Source organism: Catharus ustulatus, chromosome 4 (assembly GCF_009819885.2).
Source record: "Catharus ustulatus isolate bCatUst1 chromosome 4, bCatUst1.pri.v2, whole genome shotgun sequence".
NCBI classification, from domain to species: Eukaryota; Metazoa; Chordata; class Aves; order Passeriformes; family Turdidae; genus Catharus; species Catharus ustulatus.
In genome coordinates, this window is record NC_046224.1 from 13,600,278 (window position 1) to 13,621,560 (window position 21,283).

At 40.4% G+C, this 21,283-nt stretch overlaps 1 protein-coding gene across 1 annotated transcript in view; it reads left to right on the forward strand.

The window, feature by feature from the left end:
* Positions 1 to 21,283, forward strand: part of LHFPL3 (LHFPL tetraspan subfamily member 3) — a 237,737-nt gene that overhangs the window by 146,852 nt on the left and 69,602 nt on the right. The window contains 3 exon segments of the mRNA XM_033058156.2: positions 12,355 to 12,437; positions 12,439 to 12,527; positions 12,529 to 12,590. Of these exon segments, the coding sequence (XP_032914047.1) occupies positions 12,355 to 12,437; positions 12,439 to 12,527; positions 12,529 to 12,590 (234 nt within the window).

Genomic DNA, 21,283 nt, shown 5'->3' on the forward strand with positions numbered 1-21,283 from the left:
TTAGAAGGCTCATCAATCTCATAGGCTTGGAGCCCTAGGTGAGAGTAGATCTCCCTCTAGCAGAAGAAAAGCAAAAGACAAAAACATCTCCGGTCTTAGCTCCCAGGGCTCTCCCACCATGCAGGGCTCAGATGCTCAGTGGGGGAGGCAAAGCCCCTGATACCTCTGCTACCATTAGGCTCTGTAAGACATCAGCTTCTGAAAGGCAGCAAAGCCTTGCTGCCAAATGTCAACTTGAATAAAGAAACAGTGCAGCTGAGTGGTCTCAGGGCCTATTGTCCATTTCTCTTTTCTTCCAAGGAAAGCTGCTAAGGGATCAGGAAGAGCTATAGCAGAGATAAGTGAAGAATAGCACATGACAAGCTGTGCAGGCAGAAAGATCTATGCAGGTGCCTCAGAGGCATTGAAAGGAGCTATACAAAAGTCGATGCCTTTATCATGTGTTCAGAACTTGTCTTGCCTCTCTGCCAGCCCATTTGCAATATCAGCTAGCACTGCTTGGGAAATCAGATTTAAATGATTGTAATTACTTTAGTTAAATCTTTACACTCCAATTCAGTAACAAGGCTGCCTCCTTCCACTTCCACCTGTTTCTTCAGGGGACACTGTCCCATATCACTGCCTTCCAGCTCCCTGTTCTCTCCTCATATTCCAGTTATCCTCTTGCATTGCCCACTCCCCCTTGCCTGCAGTATAAAGGGGATTCAAACCCTGACCCACTTTCTTCCTATCTCACAAACCACTCTGAGTCCAAGGATGGGTCCCCTCATTCAGAGGAGATAGGGAGCTGGGTGGAGGCTTTGGGAAGGCTGCTGATTTTCAAAAAGGAAGCAAAACCATTCTAGAGGTAGATCTTCCCATACAGAACTAGCTGGAGCTCCTTGGCAGAGTGCATGGAAGGTTTCCCAGCCCTGGGAGAAACTGGTGAATCCTGACCAGATTAATGCTTGGATCATTTGTCCCAATAGTCTTCTGCCCACTGTCTCAAAAAGGGCAATACAGTTCCTGCATGACAAGGAAAGTGTGGCATTGTAGGGCATTTTTTAGCATAATACTAATGCTTTACAAAAGACAGGAGAAGCAAGAGCCTTCCCCTTTCTCCACCCATGCATTCAATTTCTTCTTTTTGTCTTGCTCATGGCAGAATATTTATTTGTTCATCTTATTATCTTTCTACTTGACTTCAGTCACTCCTTCTGCAAAGTCCCTTTCTCCACTAAAGTACATGGGGAACACAAAGCTCCAAGTGAAGGCACAGGGTGTGACTCTCATGCCCACAATTGTTAATCTTAAAACACTTCTCATTCAGCATTAAATATTTCCTATCATGATGCATTGTATTCTGGGAATCATTGTCATGTTTTGGCAGAGACTGTCACAGAGGCCATGAGCCAGCACCTTGGCTTAGAGTGGAGAAATCTCAGCAGTGGGTAATGATCTTAGCCACTGCCAAGAATTTCTTGAATCTTTCAATCAGATTCTGCAGGAGGGGTTTCTCCTGCTGGACAGTGACCAAGAGCAGGAGCAGGGACCTGCCTGGCAGCTCTTTGTACTGCAGGTGTTTCACTGCTCCTCACCTGCCACCAGCGTGCTGAGTCAGCGTTCTGCACCAGCACCCCCAGGAGGAGAACAGGCTCTGAACCTTTAAGAAAACCCCATTCCCCACCCCAGCATCTTTTATTTCCTTTTCTCTTGCAAGTGGTTTTATTGTTTGTGTTCCTTTCGCGGCATAACAATAAAGTGGAGGTCAGATAACAACTGGTGTAATTCTTGGTGGCAGTTTTGAATTCCTGTCTCAGCTGTTGAGTACTGACCTATGCTATTTCATCTACTGGATGGGTGAGTTACCCCACTTTCCAATAATTCCTAGTTCTGGCTGTCAAACACCCTCAAGCTGCCATGTAAATGAAACTGTGAACACGACCAGGGCGTCATGGCAGATGTTTCTCTGCAACAGGAGTCTGTGGGGGCTGATTCCTTAACACATTACTAACAAGCTACTGTTGTTAGTGGCACATGGCACATGCCAGGTGAGATGCAGACAGCTCCTGCAGCCATGGTGGCATGGTGTGCACGGATTTGTAACAGTGTCAGGAGCCTTGCTGGTTGTGAACTCCATGGTTATGCAGGGCAAGCTGAACTGAGTGTAACTGTAGGAGAGAAGTCAGCCAGGGGCTTTGCTGACTATAGCACAGGCCAGAGTTTAGCCAGGTAGAGAGATGTGCTAAATTTATGGTCAAAGGGAAATAAATATGAAGCTTTTCCACAAAATGCCTGTAATGCTCAAATCTGGAGCTTGACTTCAGTGCTGCTCCTGCCCCAAGGCTCAGCTGAGTGCTGATTGCACTGTCTGTGTGTCCAGCTCTGCAGCTATTGCAAAGCTCATGTGCTGAGAAAAGTGATGATCCTGGGCTTCTGGTCCTTGCAGTTATCTTAAAGGCCCCAAGTAGTCAAATTTAGCCTCACAGAGAAACACATGCCAATAATTTTTTTAATACACTGATCAAATTCCATCCTTAATAACTATTTGCAGCATACTTAGACCACTTCAAACTTTGGCATGGCCACAGCTATTGAGTTTGTGCCAGAACCTGTCCCCTGACAATTCAAAACTGCTTTCTTCTCTACAGCCCTAATGTATTCCTGGATGGTTTATATTCATTTGTTCAAATGCCAAGATTGCCCTTTCAGCTAAATAGCTCTTCCCCCTCTCTGGTACCCATTCCCTTGTGTTTTACAGAGTAATCATAAAATTCTTCAGTTTACTGTAAGGCATACAGATCTGTTTTCTAGGCAACACTACCATGGTTTTTTAAAAGTTTTCACCTTTTTTGCAAACGAGTGCTTACCGGCTGTGAAGTTGTTTGTTTCCAGAAACAAAATACTAAACCTGATATTTATTATGGATGCCACTATAGGCTTAGGTGTAGAAATTTTCTTTATAGATTAATATATTTTGCTTCTTCCTTCTGGTTCTACCTCAATAGCCTGCAGAATTTTGCCATTTTTATCCTGAAAACAGTAGCTGATTCAGTCCTTGACCTCCTCTCTTGCCAGCATGTTTAGATCTGCTTGCATTTGCAGTAATTTCAGAAACAAGTTGGAGGCATGCATTGCACAAGTCTAAAACCAGGCTGTTGTAGATGCAGGTCAGCTTGGATGAGGACTGGCAGGAAAAGAAAATCACTTTATGCCTCTCTTCTTTCTTTCTTTCTTTCTTTGCTATCGCATTTTAAAACCTTTAATAATGGAGGCAAATGACAAATTTGTATACAGACCACAGCAGCAGTGAGCTGCTGCTTTGCCTCTTACCCCCATTTATTCTACTAGATTTTCATTTCTGTTTGATTTAAAGAACACTATTTTTGTTTTTGCAGTTCCATCAAGCTCCTAATTCTTTGGCTTCTCTTCCTCCTAGGTTTCATTCTTTATTAATTTCAAAGATATTTTTCTCTCAGCCTCCTGATAAGAACATAGGCTGAGAAAAAAACTACTAAATCCTCATATCTAGTCCCCTTATCATGAGCTTCATGCAATACCTTTCCTAAAATACCTTCTTACATCCTAAAATAACCTTGCTCTGATTAACTGGTCTTTGCAAACATCACTCTTCTAAAGCTAAGAAACCACCAGCACCAGATGGGTCTAGTGCCTACATTATGCCTAAAAAGCTCTCCCTAGTACTGCTAAAACTCTTTTCCATTGGTTCACTTGACTGGTGTCTCATGGTCCTCCCAGATGATCATCATACAGTTTTTCTCCATCATTTGTCTGATAATCCTCTGCATTGTTAGTGCCTCCCACCAGGGCATTTTACTACCAAACTTCTCCTCTGGCCAAAGCTGCTGATGAAAACACTAAATGATTGACACCCAGGCTGATCCTTGAGGTGCTCAATGTATCCTCACAACAGCTGGAGGCTTTTCTTTCAAGCAAAAAAATGACAGTTCCCCATGAACAAAATGCACAAACACCATGAATACTCATGTTAACCTCTGTATTTTCCAGTTAGTGTTTCTGTATGACACAGAACCAAATTATTTCTGAGAAATGTGTTACTTTGTATATCTTTCCATGTCTTTGGTTATGCTTTCCTTCAATAATTATTCCAAGAACTGAGATAAAATTGAATGATGACTGGTTGTTCCAATTATTTATCAGTTCTCAATTTTGTCTCTTTTTTCCAAAAATTTAGGTAATGTATATGCTCTTCACCACTACCTGAACAATAACTTTGCTTTTAAAAACCTTCCTAACATCTTTGCAGTTTAATGTGTTGGGTATTTCAGTGTTAGGGGTTGGAAGGTGCATTCCTCCAGTCTGAGCACGTTATGATTGTTTTTGGTGCTGTGCCTTGGAGGCAGGAGTTTCCATTTCCAAATGCTCATCCCAGCAGCCACAGCATCATCCTCCTCTTCTCTATCATCCTCTTAATGAAAAATGAGGCCAAGAATTAGGTCCTAACCCCCAGCCCAACTCCATATCTGCTTTTCTTCTTTCTTTATTGACCTCACTGAAGATTATTCAACTATTTGTTTGAATTTGTCTTAGAGTTAGCACAGCTTGACTTTTGGAAAGCTGTCTTTTAGACCTGTGTTACTTTGCCTTCAAAACGTTCTTTCTTAGTTAATAAGTTTCTTTTCCTGGAATTTCTGAGGTCTCTGCTCACATCTTTTTCTTTTTCCCAAGTCTTTTTTTTTAAGCTAGATAATGAGGATAGAATGAAATAGAGTTTGTTAGTCATCAATAAAGAGCTGAAAGTATCCCTGGAAATTCATTTATCTTGTCAAGATACTTCAGAAAATTTATGTCTTTGTCCAAAAAAATTTCAAGGTTTGCCCCACAATTAGTATTAACTTCTTCAGTCTTGTTACTTGTTAGCTGTTTCTTTAGCCTTTTAAAATTTTTCCATCTAAAATACATTAAAACCCAGGTTCAGAAGCATTTTTATTCTTATTCTCATTTTATTTAAATTGAATTGGTTCATGGTCATTGAAATTAAGATTATTTTCAGCTCTTCCTTGTCTTTACCAAAACTGTGTTTAAAATATCTCCACTATTTGGATCAGTAACTTGTGGTGGAATGTCAGCTGTACACTCAAGAAATGTCTAGCCTATGCCATTCACATTAACACCCATTCTCCAGTCTGTCTGCTGTACCCTACAGAGGACTTGTGTTGAATTTATTAATTAGATCTAGTACATGTCAGTATATCATATGTTTTGGCTGAAGAACAGGTTCTACAAAGAGAAGATAACATTAAACTAGAAAGATGTTGCACTCCTCTGACAGCATTTGAAATAAACACTTTCAGTGGTAAGTCTAGCATGTGAGAAAAGAGCAGCATCATGATGTGGCAGCATCAGACAAGCTGCCTGCATGGCAGCTGGCACCCAAGCAAGGGTGTTCACCTTTTTTTTCCTGTGATCTCTGGGCACAGCCCCCAGCTGACACACAGACCTCCTAACACACACCCTGGGCTACAAAGACACTGTGTAGAAAACTCTAGTGGGTTGTGACACAGTTCTCGTAGTATTTTAGATACTTTAAAGAGAAAATAGGAAGGAAAAAAAAAGTGAGATCCCAGGGACTGTGGACACCAAGGAGGTGATACAGGTAAAGGTAGCTTTTGACATGCACTTTCCTGTGGGTTTCCACTGTATCATCTCCCATACCTGATGCATCATAAAGAAGTATTTTTATCTCTTGTTGTATGTGATTTTAGTTTACCCACTCTTCATCAGTTAGTCATCTACCTCTGCCAGCTATTAGCAATTTGTTGTCATGACATTTATAAGGATTTTTTGCCCACATAGTGATTAGACCTACATCCTTTAATAGTCCCCAGCTTCCTATTTTTTCTGGACAAGGCACTATAAATGCCTATTGCAAATAGCCAGGGCTGGAACACCAGAAGTTGTGTTTTTCATGAGGAGTTACCAGGACCCACTTGTGAATCACCTGCCACACACTTATAAAAATATATTATGTTCTTACATTATCTTTATTCTCCAGCTAATATAGTTGTTGTACTAACTAAATTATTCATAGAACTACATTAATCTCAAAGTTTAATTATCATGGCTAATGATCAAAACTTGGAAGTTAAATACTCCCAGGATGATACAACCCCACACAGAATTTCTGTTTCTATCAAATCAAGAATTCTCTATCCAAACATGAATCTAACACATGAGCTTTAAAACAGGTCCCCTTAGTGTAGTGAAATTTCCCTTACAGTTGATTTAAGTGAAGTAGATTGCACTATTGCTGCTATTCTTTTCTACTTATTTACAGTTTAACATATTTCTTCTTGTAACATTACTTCACTTTCTCAATTGTTTCCACCTTTCTGAACAATTCATGCTCCATAGTACTCATCTTGGATATAGCTGTCAGTCACCCCCATTTCTGTTGTATCCAGCTTCACATCTTGCAATAGCTTATCAAATTATTCAATTTTTTTGCCTAAGCATAACTAGCAGGCATCAAAATATCTGCTACCTGTCTACTCAGCCAGTCTTCTCCCCCTGAATATAACACCCACCTCACTACCACTTTCCACAATATCAGTTTCTTTATCTTTACTGTCCAGTCACTGAATTTTGGTCTTCTTTTTCCCTTTTCCTAAAATCAACATGTGAAATACGCATATCTCTTTATATATGTATATTCTTATCAGATTTCTTATCAGAAATTTCAGGCCCTAATAAGTCAAATGGCTGTAATTGCATCATGTCTTTAATATTAATCACAGGAATGCAGTGGGAGATTCTCCTACTTTTTCTCCCCCCTTAGCACTATCTATAAATATTCTTAATCCTGTGGAGAGATTCAGACTCGTCTATTTTTCAAAGTAAGATGATGTGAAATAAGAGAGTAAGTAGATTAAAGTAGTTACTGCTGAAGCCTCTTGCATCCTCATCACATGGGGCTTCAGGGTTTTGCTTCAAATCAGAAATAGTTCTGCTTCCTGGACCCAAGGCCCCATTATACATATTGTTTAAAGTTTTTGAAGGAAGATTAACCATAAAGCTTTGCTCTTTCACTACTGGGGAGGAGGGTTGCTGGGAGCACCACATCAATGTCCTGGAGCAATTCCACAGGGCTCCTCCCTTGTTCCACATGGAAGCTCAGGTCACCAAAGTCCAGATAGGATTTATCAATCCAACTCTCTAAGAACACTGCCCTTGGATCTTAAATTTCATTACACTTTTCCCATTGACTGCCTCATACTCAACAGCAGCCATGTGGTCAGCAGCCTTTTATGAGCACCCCAGGAGTTCTCAGTCTACTGATGCACAAATTAACAACTGTGTCATCTCCTTGGAGAGCCAGCTGGCACCTCTCTGAAGAGCCTTTTCAAAGGTGGACATTGAATCTGGCAGCCTTCAACACAGGATCAAGCAAGAAGTCATACATGCCATTTGCCTTTTTGTGTTGCACAAGAACTATTCCAGATATTGTGGCAGCTCTTAATAGTTCAGGAGCTTTCTCTTAGGTACAGGTTTTTGGTGATGAAGCCCACACACTGAGCCAGAATTTTAAGGTCCCCACTCAGTGTTGAACTTTTGGAAATGAACTTCTAGGCTTCTCCAGAAATACTCTCATTGCACGCAGCAGAACTATTTCTGTGGATGGAATCAGTAAATGGAGAGAATCACGGCATCCACTTCAAAATTGCACATTCCCCAAGCCATGACATAAATGTAAACACAGGGGATCTCAGAAGTGCAGTGCACATCATTGGATCAATCTCAGTTGATGGGTGTGTAGCCTCTGTCTTCATTCACGACTGTGTTTGACCCTGTGTCTTCAGTCACCTCCACTCAGAATTTCCTTCTTTCCCTTACAAGGCCTTGAAAGACTAATCCTAATTACCAACATGACTGGCAAAACTCTGTTTGGTTACTAAAGATTTAACATGTCACTGCTTTTGTAAATATCATTTTTGGGATGGGGGAAGGAAACAAAAAAGGAAACAAAAAACCTCTTGCATTTGGAACCACGGAGGTTTGAAGACTTTTACATAGAAAGAAAAGAGATGGTCAGCATAATTCCCATTCCATTTTTTTTACTCCTTTATCAGGAAACTTGCCATCATCATACTCTACACGCAAGCAAATTTGGTCTGTTGTCAGAAAAAGAATGAAGAATGAGAGAGGAGTCCTGCCAGCGGGAATTTCTCAGCACTGGTTTCCTGCATAGCAGTCAGCTTTTTTTATAAATAGAACCTCATTTCATGCAATGATATAATATTAATCTGTCACAATTTGGCACAACCATAGGATCATGAACTACTTGTTTGCTAATTACCATTTGAGCTGATGCACAGAGCACAGGCTGTGATAATATTAGCTTGGTCAGAGTCACAAGTCTGTCAGTGCCAGTGTCTGTTTCCAATCTCTGAAAGTGTTGTATCTGCATCCTTTCATCCCACGAGGTAAAAATCCTGGGCTCTCCCTCCTAGTATGAATAATTTGTCTTGTCACTCACAGCCCTAGAGGAAAACCATGTGACAATTCCTGTTAGCTGTTCACACAAGAAAAAACTGTTTAAGAAGGAAAACAATACACAAGGTATGTTTAACTGCTGTCTATTAATAATTTTTTTAAAGTTTGAAAAGTTTCACTGGACTCCAATATGTAGGAGAAAGCAGCTGTCTGGGTGGTGAGGCACTGCAAGAGCTTGCCCAGAGAGCTGACAGATACCATCCCTGGAAATGTTTAAGGCTGGATTGACGGGGCTCTGGGCAGCATGGTGGGGTGAACTAGAACGTTTTTGAGTCCCTTCCAACACAAGTGAGTCACCTTGTCATCACAGGAGAGGATGAAATGGAGAAACCCAGGGCCACCCTTACAAAAAATAATAATCCTTCCAGAACCTTTCTCAAGGAACCAAAGGGAAAACAATGTGGATATGATTCTTGTAACTTTTACAGTTGCCCAAATGGTTCTGAATGGTGTCAGTGGCACTAATCAGTTGTTTATCAATTCCCTGCTGCTGCTTATCATGAAGGTCCTTGGTTACCCTCAGGGGTCCTAGGCTGGGCTGTCTGTCAGGAAGGTGGTGCTGATCTGATGTATCCAGATCACACATAGAAGGCTGCTTTCAACCAGCATAGATTTAACTTTTCTCTTACTTGAATCAAAAAGTTTGTAGGAATTGATGGTGTAAGGGTTTTCATTTAGTCAGTGAACTTTTCAAATCTAAAACTTTTTTAATTCTTTAGAGCACTATTACTACTTAGTAGTAAAAAAGTAGTAGCTTTTTTTTTGTTTCCATTTCAGTAACATTGCCATTGCAGACAGTGGAAGTTAGACAAAGATATGGGACCCATGTCAGTGTCATAAAATCACCTCTTAGCAGTTTCACTGAAATTGCACAAAATTTATTTCCATCTTACAAATTTGTATAAAACTGAAAGTAATTTCTTTTTAGAGAAAAGTCTTCTAATCCTCTGTAGCAGAATTTAAATGTAAAAATTTCTAGCAACGTGAAGTGAATATGTAGGTGGATTTCATACCTGTCTTTTCAATCTTGTAGCTGATAAAAGAGTCATTACCTGTTTGCACTATTGAGCAAGTCTGTGTTCTTAAAGGCATTCAGTGCAAAATATTCCCTTAACAAATAAGGACTCAAGATTGACTAATCTTACTTATGTTACCCTCTAAAGGTAAGGTATGATTCCTGCACCTAAAGATGTTGTCTAAGTAGTCATCTAGTAAAAGCATCTTGAATGTATAGGGAAAAGAGAAAATATCAATAACCCCTCCTTGATATCTGTCTTTATGAAAAGGAATCTAGTCCAGACACCATTTACCTGTGTGTCTTTTACCAAGAGAAGTCCAACTGCAACCAACAGAATGACTCCAGAAATTTAAGCAAGTATATCAAAGAATGCAGGAACAGAATTCAGGACAGATGAGTTAATTGGAAATCTGAGGAACACAGCTGGGAAGCCGTACACTGAATTCCTGAGATAAGGGTCCATTTTTAATTACCTATGTACAAAGAACAAAGTTAAATTACTTTTAAAAAGTACTAAGAATGTGTCTGATTTACTGTGTAATAAAAAAATGACAGAGATGTTGGTATTTGCTAATTATTCATGCAAAATTAGCAGAAAAATTCCACCTCTATTGATCATTACTGAGAATTAAGCTTTCTCACATGTTGAGGATGGTTAATAACAGTAAACTGGCTTTGGTAGTTGCTGTTACATAGTAAATGAAACTGTCAACAGCTGGATAAACCTGGACATTTTCATGAACTCAAGAAGTTTTGCAGATTTGCTACATGGTTTGAGTGGAGTTCCTTGCAAGTATGAGGGAAAGTTAAGTGTGAGGGCAACTCCACTTTCTGGAAGTGTGTTAACCAGCTTGAGAAAATAAATTATTGTACTGTTTGTCTCTAAGGCCTTTGAAAGGTGTTATGTAATTGTTAAATGAGTTAAGGCAGGCAATAAGTAATTTACAATTTGCCCAACTGCATATTCTGAGTAGATTGGTCATTATCTAATCACCCATGTTTCTAAGCCTAATTGTCCCTGAAAGTATTATGAGCTGTTTTATTTCCACACAAATTAGCTGTTAGGAGGAACTCATCAAATGCCTTGGGTGCATCTTTTACCCATATCAGATGTTTTCTGCAGACATGCTTTCAAGATATTGTCCACAGCAAGTGTGTAGCTGACAAAAGGAAACTGCCATTCCTGAACTCTCTTTACACATCCCTCTTCCAGTATTTCATCATATTTGATCCACTGTAAGTTTTTATTTTGTGGGCATTAGAGTTATGTAAAATGATAGTGCTTATGCTTGTCCAGAGAAAACAAGAAACCTGTCACAATGACAAGAAACCAATCCCACAGTGACAGCAGCTGTTGGTTGCACAGGCTACTCAGTGCATAAACTCTCATTTCCAAACAGAGGTCTGACTCAACAAAAAACTTAAAGGCTGAAAGCCACACAATGCATTCTTTTCAATTAGCACATTTACCTGTGATTTTGAATATATTGCATCAATATAATATTAAGACTTACAAAGAAGGTTTAGGATCCATTGTATCTCATCAAGTCATACTAAGATAGAAGGGCTAACATGGAAATGTGCCTGTTTCCAAGTCAGAAAAGGCACTACAGGTAATTACTGAAAGCATATGGATTTTCTGATTCTCTTAAATGCAACAAAAGCAGGAATGAACCCATTCGGCATAATCATTATTCTTAGATTTTTCTTATGCTACTTTATTTTTGTATGCTATCCTCTCCTGCTGAAGGTGACTCTATCTGGCTCAAGACAGGTGTAACCAGAAAAAATTGAGATTTTTGATCACAGGTCAGTATATATAACACCAAACCTGCTGGCAACAAATGAGGTGCACCTGTCCCAAAGAATTTTATGTCAGGAGTTAGCAGAGCTCATTGAGAGAGATTTAAACTGGATTTGAAAGAGGATGGGGGACATAGCCAGGCTTTACAGATAGATGTGGGAAGCAGAGAACTACAGCAACCACCCCAGTAACAAAAGAAGGTTTAAGAGAGAGCATCTCAGAGCACAAGCAGCCAAAGACAGAGCCACAGGACAGGACTAGGGGGGATCCCTCTGCACCCTGCTGGGATATTATTGAACAACAATACCCCCCTAAAGTGCCTGTACAGCAATGCTTGCAGCACGGAGGACAAACAGGAGCTAGAGGTCTGTGTGCAGTCACAGGGCTCTGATCTCACTGCAGCTGCAGATGTGGTGGGATAGCTCCCATGACTGGAATGTCACCATGAAGGGCTGCACAGTGCTTTAGGACACACCAGGCAGGCACTGGGGGCTGCCCTCTGTGAGGCAGCGCTTGGATGTATCAGTCTCTGCCTTTGGGTGGATAGGGAGCAAGTCCAGTGCTTGTGGGTTAGGATAAAAGAACAGATTACCAGAAATTATAGGCAAGTTTTTTCCTCTCTTTTAAACTGGTTGTTTGCCTGATGACTTGACAGTAATCCAGTGTTACCTTTGAATATCCAGGTTATTAACCATTTTCCCTTTTGGTTTTGTGTGGTCCCTTGATTTTGCATTGAAGAAATTGTGATTGCAAGGAAAATGTGATTGTACTGGTACAAAACCTGACCGGGGATTCAGGATGTAACAGCTTTTTAAGCAAGGTGTGCAATTGATGTTGCATCTTAGGTTTTTATATTAAATACTTAATCACAGCATGTAATTCTGTGACTTGTTTTAATAGCCTAGCTTTGGAGTTCAAGATGAAAAAGTCTATTGCTTTAATGATAACTTTGTAGGTTCTCATCAAAATGAAAGCTTGGTCTCATTATCCCATTGTCTCCTTCTCTTTTTTCTCCAAGCTGCCTGTCTCGTCCTGGGTTGTATGATTTTTCCTGATGGCTGGGATTCAGATGAGGTAAAACGGATGTGTGGTGAAAAGACAAGACAAGTACACGCTGGGGGCTTGCTCAGTCCGCTGGGCGTATATCCTGGCAATTATTGGAATCTTGGATGCCCTGATCCTCTCATTTCTGCATTGTGCTTGGAAACAGACAAGACAGCTTGCTAGCAGAGGAGCTCAAGTTGGAAAACAAAGGTAGGACTGCTTTAGAAACACTATTGTTGGGTGGCCTGAAGGGCAATTTCTTTAAAACAGTAAACAGTTCCAAATTCATTTTATTTTATGCTTAAAAGTTAGCATGCTGGCTTACTTCCTACATTGCTGGGAAGAATAAATGCAAGGGGCAGAGGAAGTTATGCGTTTCAGCCTCCAAAAATCTAAAAAGCTAAAATTTGATGTAATTTCTGCACTATGCATGAATTGTCTTTAGCTTTTAGAGGTGTAGATGGGATATTACTGTGTTCCTCACTTGTACAGTATTTCATTAGCATTTAATTTTCACTGTCTCCGTCTTTTTCTGTACCCCATGCAAGATTTGGTTGCTTGGCTCCTTTAGGATTTTGCAATATAATGAGTGTCTGTAATATGGCATATGAGTTAGCACACAGTAAGGGGGTAGTGCTGGGGGCTGGCAATGAGCTGTGTAATGGGACTGCCCATACAGCAAGCAGCTGGTGGGCTAAGGATCAGAGCCTGGAATGAAGAAGAAGCCTAGCTCTTGCTTGAGTGTGTTGCTTTGAGCTCATGAGTCAGCTCATGGGAATCTAGGATGCTGTAGTAACTGAATACTCATGCGGTGCTTTGGGGATAAAACTCATTTCTAAATTAGTACATGAAACTGGCTTGGACCGGTAATTTATCACACAGTTGCAAGAAGAGAGTTGTTTTTTAGTAAGTATGCACAAGCCTGGCTTATTTCTGCAGCCCCTTCCCTTGTGCTCTGCAGCATCCCAGCTGAGTATCTGATGTGATAGATACCACAGAGGGCATGTCTGCCTTATCTTTTTAATGGGCCTGTTGTCCCTGAATCTGTCTAATCCCTTCTAAACCTGCTGATACTGTCAGCTTCTCCAGCACTGCATGGCAGCAAGTTCCTGAAGCTCACTACTGATTGCTAAAGAAGTACTTTCTTTTATCTGTTTCAAATTGATCCCCTGCTAGTTTCACTAACTGTCCCCAAGAGCAGGATTCTGCGTTCAGCTCATCTACCACCTTTGTAATTTTGTGGGCTGCTTCTAATAATAGCAAAGATATCAGGAGCTTTTCAGCACCAGATTGCTGTTCGGCAGGCTGTGTTGTGTGAAAATAGCTGGTCTCAGTCCTGCTCCTGAAGGAGCATTATCTGTATACCTGACAGCACCAGGGCAGTGGTCCCTGCTTGCTGGGTTGCAGTCAGCACATTCACCCCAAAGACAAATGCACTTGAAGATTGAATATCACAGATGATTTCAGATCTGGGTGGAGCCTACTAATGTGAGTTAAGGGAAGTGTGTGTCACTTGCAATTGCATGTGTGCATCTGTCTGCAGGTAAACTGAGGGCATCAGCTTCAAGGACTATCCCTGTGACCCTTTCCCGTAAGGATAATATTTATCTGCATTTGAAAATTCAAATGCTTATCAGAAGGGCATTCACAGCTATTCCACAAGTGCTTTTGGCATCACCACTATGTCTGATTTGTCTATACCATAAAGAGCTCATGTACCCAACACTACTTGTATCAAAGAAATGCATCTGTTTTGGCACTGTGTGAGCAGAAAACAGCTTCTGGAGCCTCACCACCTCTCACATCGCTGGCACAGACCCCTGCCAGAACATTTGGTCCTCAGCATAGTCAGAAAAAATCATTCAGGCAGCTCAATTTCCTTGGATTAAATGCAGAAATATACCACACCACTAGCTTCAAAACAAACCAGAAACTCAACAAAAAAGGATCTACTCCGCTTTGCCCTTCACAATCAAGCCTAATGATCACCACTTTTTAAACTGTCTTTCAAATTAAGTGAAAAAGAGTCAACTTGGCCTCTAAAAAGGACATTCTCTCCTCTATTGTCACAAAAAGTTTCTGCTAAGCAACAACAGGGCAAGTCTAAATCCCCCTGAGCCCCCCAGCATTTACCCACCTGCATGTGTTGCCACCAGGCGTGGCTTCAGCTCCAAGGAGACCCAGCAGAACGTAGCAGTGGCATCACATATCAGCTCTGTGCACTGAACATACATGAGTGCTTTGACATTTACCCCATGAACTACATCCCCTTGCCCCCTTTCAGATTAAGAAATACTGGAGAACCACTCATCAGCATCAGTTCACATGCAGAGTATCCGTGCATCTCTGGGAAATGGTCAGGATGTGAAAATACTGCTACATGCAAATAGCACTAACATATCTCCCATATGAACAAAAAGGTAAGACTATGGATATAGACAATACAACCCTCAGCTTTCCAATGTGAAGTCAAAGCCCTTATAACCATGTCTTTTAGATTAGCCTCCCATCTTTTCTTCCCCCTCCTCATCTACATGAGATCTGCTTTCAGGCTTAGCTGGCTTCTGCTTCTGGATTAGCAGGTATGGATGGGGAATGTCCCCTGTGCTGCTGCTGCTGGCTTCCAATGGACAAAACCTATTTCTGGGTGTCATGGCTGTCCTTGGATGGGATCTCAGTGACTCCTTCCCCTTTGGATGATGTAGGCCTGGATATCCCATAACCTAAGATAAGAAAGGGATCCCCTTAAGGGACAGTCGTGGCTCCATCCATGGCTTTATAGCACAATGTGCCTAGAGAGCAATCAACACTGTACCTGAGAGGAACCTCTGTTTGCCCTGTCAGCTCATCCTCTGCTGCCAGGACTTTGCCCCATGCATGTGGGTGACATGATGCTTTAGCTCAGCAGCAGGTAAGACACAATAAATTAAGTATGAGGATCACAGTAATGCTCATTTATGTGGAAAATACCTTCAAGGGCAAGAAATTATTAGGCAATGATCAGACATCTGAGCAGTTGTTTTTCTTAATCAGGTAGATTTGTCTGGAGGCTTTGATGCAGATCAGCTCCCACAGGCTCATTAATGAGAGTCTATGGTAGCTGAGCAAGTTCCTGTTGCCACAGCTGTTTGAGCACTGTTGGCAAGGAGGACAGTTAAATGTATATGAAACACAACAGGATGGTAACATATTTGAGAGAAGACTGAAAAAGAAAAGCTGTACTTCTCTATGATTTCCATTACCATGCTGGATTGTCCAGCTGCTCTGTGCTTTTGATGCCTACGGCTCTGTATATTTACATAGATTAATGAATGCTTGTAAATAAGGAATTTGACTTAAATTATTCATGGCAGAAGATGGCTGTGGTTTAGCTATAAATGCAAGTTTCCTTTTTCACCACATGATAAAAGTAGTGCTTGCTCATTTCTTATTTGCTTAGGTGTGAGAGCAAACTACCATGTGGCTTTCACATCAGAAACAGTTACAGAACTGTAACTCAAGTTTGACAGGTTATAGTCTCTTTTATGCAGTTTCCTAATGTTACAAATTTTACACAATAATTCATAAGTTTTTTATTTTAAAAACTGACATTTGAAGGGGGGAAAAGGTATTTAGACTTTCCTGCTATCTTTATGCCATTAGCAAAGGAGGGGAGAGAACTGTATTGCATGGGTTTTTTTTAATTTATAGGAGCTAATGGTAATAACTTAAAGGCCTGTATGTCATTAAAGTAATGTCATACAGGGCACTAACAAAAATAGTCAGAATTCATCTTAGCTTTAAGCTTCCTCAACATCATTTTGAGTGAACCATCAACATCAGGCATAAACCTTGATGTGTTGTGTAATTACATGGTTTAACATTCTGAACTGTAATGTCTTAAGGATGTCAAATTTAAGTTTTGGCCAGAGGTAGACAAGACCAAATGAGAAGTTTCCAAAAGAAATTGAGATTGCAAGGCAACTGTGTTTATGGTAGAGAGTGGTAATATGGTCTGCATTATGAGTGATAAATACAAGAGTATTCAGAAGACATTGTCCTGTTCAGTGGTATCAGTCAGGGCAAGTGGAAGATGCACTTTGTGAACAGTTGTGGTTTTTCCAATGGACAGAACAGCTTCACAAGCTGTTTATGTTTAATATGTGACTCATCTTTGGAGCCCATGTAAGCAATATAAGCAATGGGTCACAAATAAGCAATCTGCAATATAGATTTCCTGGAGCTACAAGCCTAGAGGTAAAATAGGTAAAAGGAGCTGGGAGATAGAAAATTTGAAGGATTTGTCTAGCTTCCAGTGATTGTAACTCACATGGACTCAGAGTACACCCTGCTGCTCCCAACAGCCACGTTGTAGAGAGCTCAGTGCAGGATTCAGAATGCAGAACTTGCCAGCTGCTTGACTCTTTACCCCCTCCTTACTCTCCAGGTTTTTGAGGCTGGGTCCATGCATCTGAGCTGGAGTCACTGCAGAATAAACATACTTAAGGGCAGAAAGTAAGGGAATATTGTTTCTTGGTGATAAAGCAGCTTTCAGTACAAGAAAAAAAAAAAATAGTATTGCAAGGAGATTTGTGGACCTTTAGCTAGAGAATCATCTTCTCCATAGCCTACCCATGGGATCACTGCTGCAACAGGAAACCTTCTGCAAAAGCTGTATCTGAGGCTGAGTGACAGGAGCTCACCTGCCCTTTGGAGGGATGACAGGACAGAATGCTCATCAGCTGCCATCCTTCAAAAGGAAAATAGCTCAGGTTGCAGTGAACATGCAAACTGCTGCAAAATTGCCAAACCCTGCTGCTTTGGTTTGAAAGACAGGTGTTTGCTAAGGAGGGTAGGAGCCTCCCTTGGAATGGAAAATGTAAACCTCTTCTTTCCGAATTATTATAATTTTGAAATTAAGGGGCTCTTAGGCAAATATATAAGAAAAGGAATAACAGTTTTTTTAACAATATGTACAAATTGAAAAAACCTATAACTTAATAGAAAAATTTAAAATAAAACATAGTAGTACAAAGACATTGACAGAATCAGAATCTCTCCGGACACCCTGTCAGTCAGGGTGTTGGTAGCAGGTTGATTAAAAACTGCAGGTGGCTGCAGGTTTTTTTGGATTGACAGATGTAGTTCTGTTTAAGCAGTGGTTCTATAGAAGGGTGTATTTTACCTCTGAAGGTCTAGTGGTGGTGTAGATGTGTAGATAAGACTGATCTTCCTCTGGGAATTCAGTGGGAAAAGGCTGCCTGTGGTGTTCTAAATCTCAGACTATATTTAGGTAGGAATGTTTGGCTCCTCTCCCTGGTAGAGCATTTTATAATGGGATGATATTATTTATAATATCATGATATTATTTATCAGTCATGCAGTGAGCCTCAATGGCCCATTAACAGAAGATATTCCCCCAGGAGTTATGGGGATGGGGGATGGATCATGGAAGAAATAAAGAATACTGTCCTACCTGGTTTTAACAGATGGTTACAGAATACATACTTTTGGTTCTATCTTGCATTGCAACCTAAGACACTTGCCTGTCAGCATGTAGTTTCCATGGCATGAACTCACAAACATTCAGGCCAACTTGTTCAAAATTAAGTATATTAATATTAATATTAATATTGAGACCCAATCTAAGTTTTCCCAGATAGCTACAACACTTATAAGAATTATCCTCAGCCCTCATAGTAATAAAGAGTACAAATGCAGACAGAATACCCTGTATACCCAAGATCTCTGTCCAATGTAATTATATCATCCCTTTTTCATGAAGTTATGTACCCCTAACTTCTCCTGATACATAAAAAATATGTGTCAGTGTATGCTCATTTTCATTTCAGTTAGGATGTACATTACAATAATAAAAATACATTCAAAAACAAAAGACAAGTTTTCTGTTAGTCTCTTCCCATTTTCAGACTGGTGCTTCTCTTCATGCTGCTCGCCCCCTCCTTTCCTTCTTTTCTAAGAGTCCAAGAGCCACCCACTTCAGATTCCTGCTGCTTTGGTGGGTGGCTTTTTGGTCAAAGCACTTAAGGTGATTAAGAACTCAGAACAAATTCACCACTTCAGTCCCCATTTGGGAAGGGAAACATCCAAGAAACTCATTGAGGAGGGATCTGTGATGGATTGCTATAGACAGTCCACCACGTGCTCTTGCCAGGCTGCGGCTGCTCAGGGGAACCTGGGACTATGTTAAAAGGTTTATCCTCTTGCCTCAAAATAAGAGGTATTAAGGTACCCTTCTTTTCAAAGGCAAAAGCAGACTCTTCTTTGAAGCCCACAGTCATAACTTCCAGGCTGGGAAGTCCTGGCCCTCATTTCTAGCTTCAACACTATTCCCTGCCTTGTCTGCCAAGAGCAAAGTTTTGCCACAGCTGTGACAAGCTCTCTTTGAGTTTCAACTGGAAAGTGGCTCATCTAGTATAGCACCACTGCAATTAGATCCACTTGTTAATTTCCTTATTCAATTACAACCTCTTTCCTTCAGGTATCATCTCCACAATGAGCTCCAAGTAGCTCTAAGTGAAAGAACAGTACACAAGTAACATAGGACATATTTCATCTAAAAACTTGCAACAAACTACAAACAGATTTTTTATGCTTTTCCCCCAAAATATTCTTCTTTTTATTATAACAACCATTTTCCTGTGATTTCAATTATATAAATTATTATAAAAGAGAAAATATAAAGATAAACATGGAGATTCTATTGTGTTAGGCACCAGACAGAATACAATCTCTCCAGAATGCAGGTATTCATAGCACTGCTGTAGGATCTGAGGCCACAGTATGGAGTTCCATCCAAGGTGCAATGAACAGTCATTGGACCACATCCAGAACCTTCCTGTGCAGTGTCTTAGTGTCATGTACTCTATTGCCCAGTGTGTGTGGAATTCTGTCACACAAAGCAGAACAGCACCAGCCAGAGGATTTTTGGCTCCCCTCCTCCACAGCAGTCTACAGACACTGATCTTCTGTCCCCCTCAGTTTGAGGGTGTTCACTCCTTAGGTAGAGGGTTTGCAGATTCTAGCCCTGATCTCTAGTGACAAAGTATTTTGAAGGTTTTAATAGAAACTGAGGGGAAAAAATGGGAGAGTGAGATCAGAAGTCAAGGGGTTTTGACATTTTCCTTTTGAAAATGTCTATTTTTGGTTTTATGAGCTTTTGAGAAGCACATGCATATGCATGCAATAAGCTACTTAGATTTTTCTCCTGGTATTGACAGGAACTAAGACAAAAGTTTTGAAGTGGTGTTCAGAAAGCAGAGTTTGATTCCTGATTCTCATACTAGATTTGTCATTTGATTTTTACATTCTCTGTCTTTTAAATGGGAAGGAATGAGACTGACTTTGTTGATGTGTTGTGGTTCAGCAATGAAAGATGGATTAGAAAAAGTAAATTATGGTGTAATTATTATTAAAATATGTAGTCCAAGATTAAGGTCTGATAAAAGTATTTTGTCAAGGAACTACTTTGCCAATATGCTAAATGATGATACTCTTAAGGAGAGGCAAATGAGACATCAAGACTAAAAGTAAAAGCTGATTAAAATACCTTATTAAATAAAGGTCAATCTTGCACTAGTACTGATTGATACATCAGCTGATCCAACAGTTCCTTTCCAGCTCTACTTTCTATAATGAGAAAGTAAAATTAGTCCTAAACACATGCATTAATTACTTAACTATAGAAGCTGGAGACCATGAATAAAGAGTCCTAGTTCCTCACTGATTAATGAAGGGAGAACACAGTGAATTGCTTTCTGTCTCATAGGAAGATGTATCCCACTTGCTGTTACCATCTGTAAGGACTCTCATACAATAGCCCAGTTAAAGAAATTCTTGTTCCTTTTGATGAGCTCATGATATGAGGGACTTACAGGATGGGGTCTTGTTGGAAAGCTTGCAGCAAAAGAAGTTAGGCAGCCTCAAAAATGCTTCTTAAATGGTGCAGCTAACTCAATGCATTGGACAGGCTCTGTGCTTAGCTGAGAAATTCTGTAGTGCAGCCAATGGGCAAGATGCATGAGAATGGGGGATAAAGACCTTAGACAGTGCTGCTACAGGCTACAAACAAATCTCCAGCCTGGTCAAGACTGGCCATAGTGAGCTTAGACAGATCTGGAGACCTGTGTTATTAACTTAAAGGAAGCCTATGCCTGTTACAACCAAGACCTTGTTTACAGAGCTAGAAAGCAACAAATCTGACTGTGCCATCACTAGCAGCTGCATTAGAAATGGTGTTTTGAAATCTGGACCAAAAAATCAGAGATATTTTACAATATAGAAATACAAAAGAGAAGTAACTGACATGTATTTCATTCCAGGTAGGATTAGTGACACACAAAAATTGTGATACTCCACTATCCCTCTTCCTTACTGAGAGGAACCATATCTCTAGAAAGAGCATCAGAGAATGGGAGAGCTCCTGACTCAACTGCCCTTGCATTAATGTTTTGCAAAAAAATGTTCATGCAGATGAAATAATGAAGGTTTGTGCCAAGAATCTGGATTATGACTGGAAAGAGCTCTTGAGAGCTGTTAGCTATTAGCTAACAGCTGTAGCTATTGAGAGGACATTTCTGCTGTCCAGTCCAGCCTACCATTTTCAAGAGCTGTCTGGGCTGTCCTTATGTTTCTACCAGCCCTAATATCTTGTCATCATACACAGAGGAAGCCTGTAGCATTGAGTTAAAAACTGTTCCTTCTTACAGTAAGTTACAGTGGTTTTCTTGGAAATCTTTATCATGATTTAAAAAGTCATTAGTTTCAATATCTCATTTCACTGTGAACTGGTTGAGATCCTTCTCCAGCAGTTTCCTAATGATAGAATTATTTTCTATCTGCAAGCAAAATACCTGAATCATTGAAGGCAACCTCCTTCTTTCTGGGTATAGAACAGAAATAAA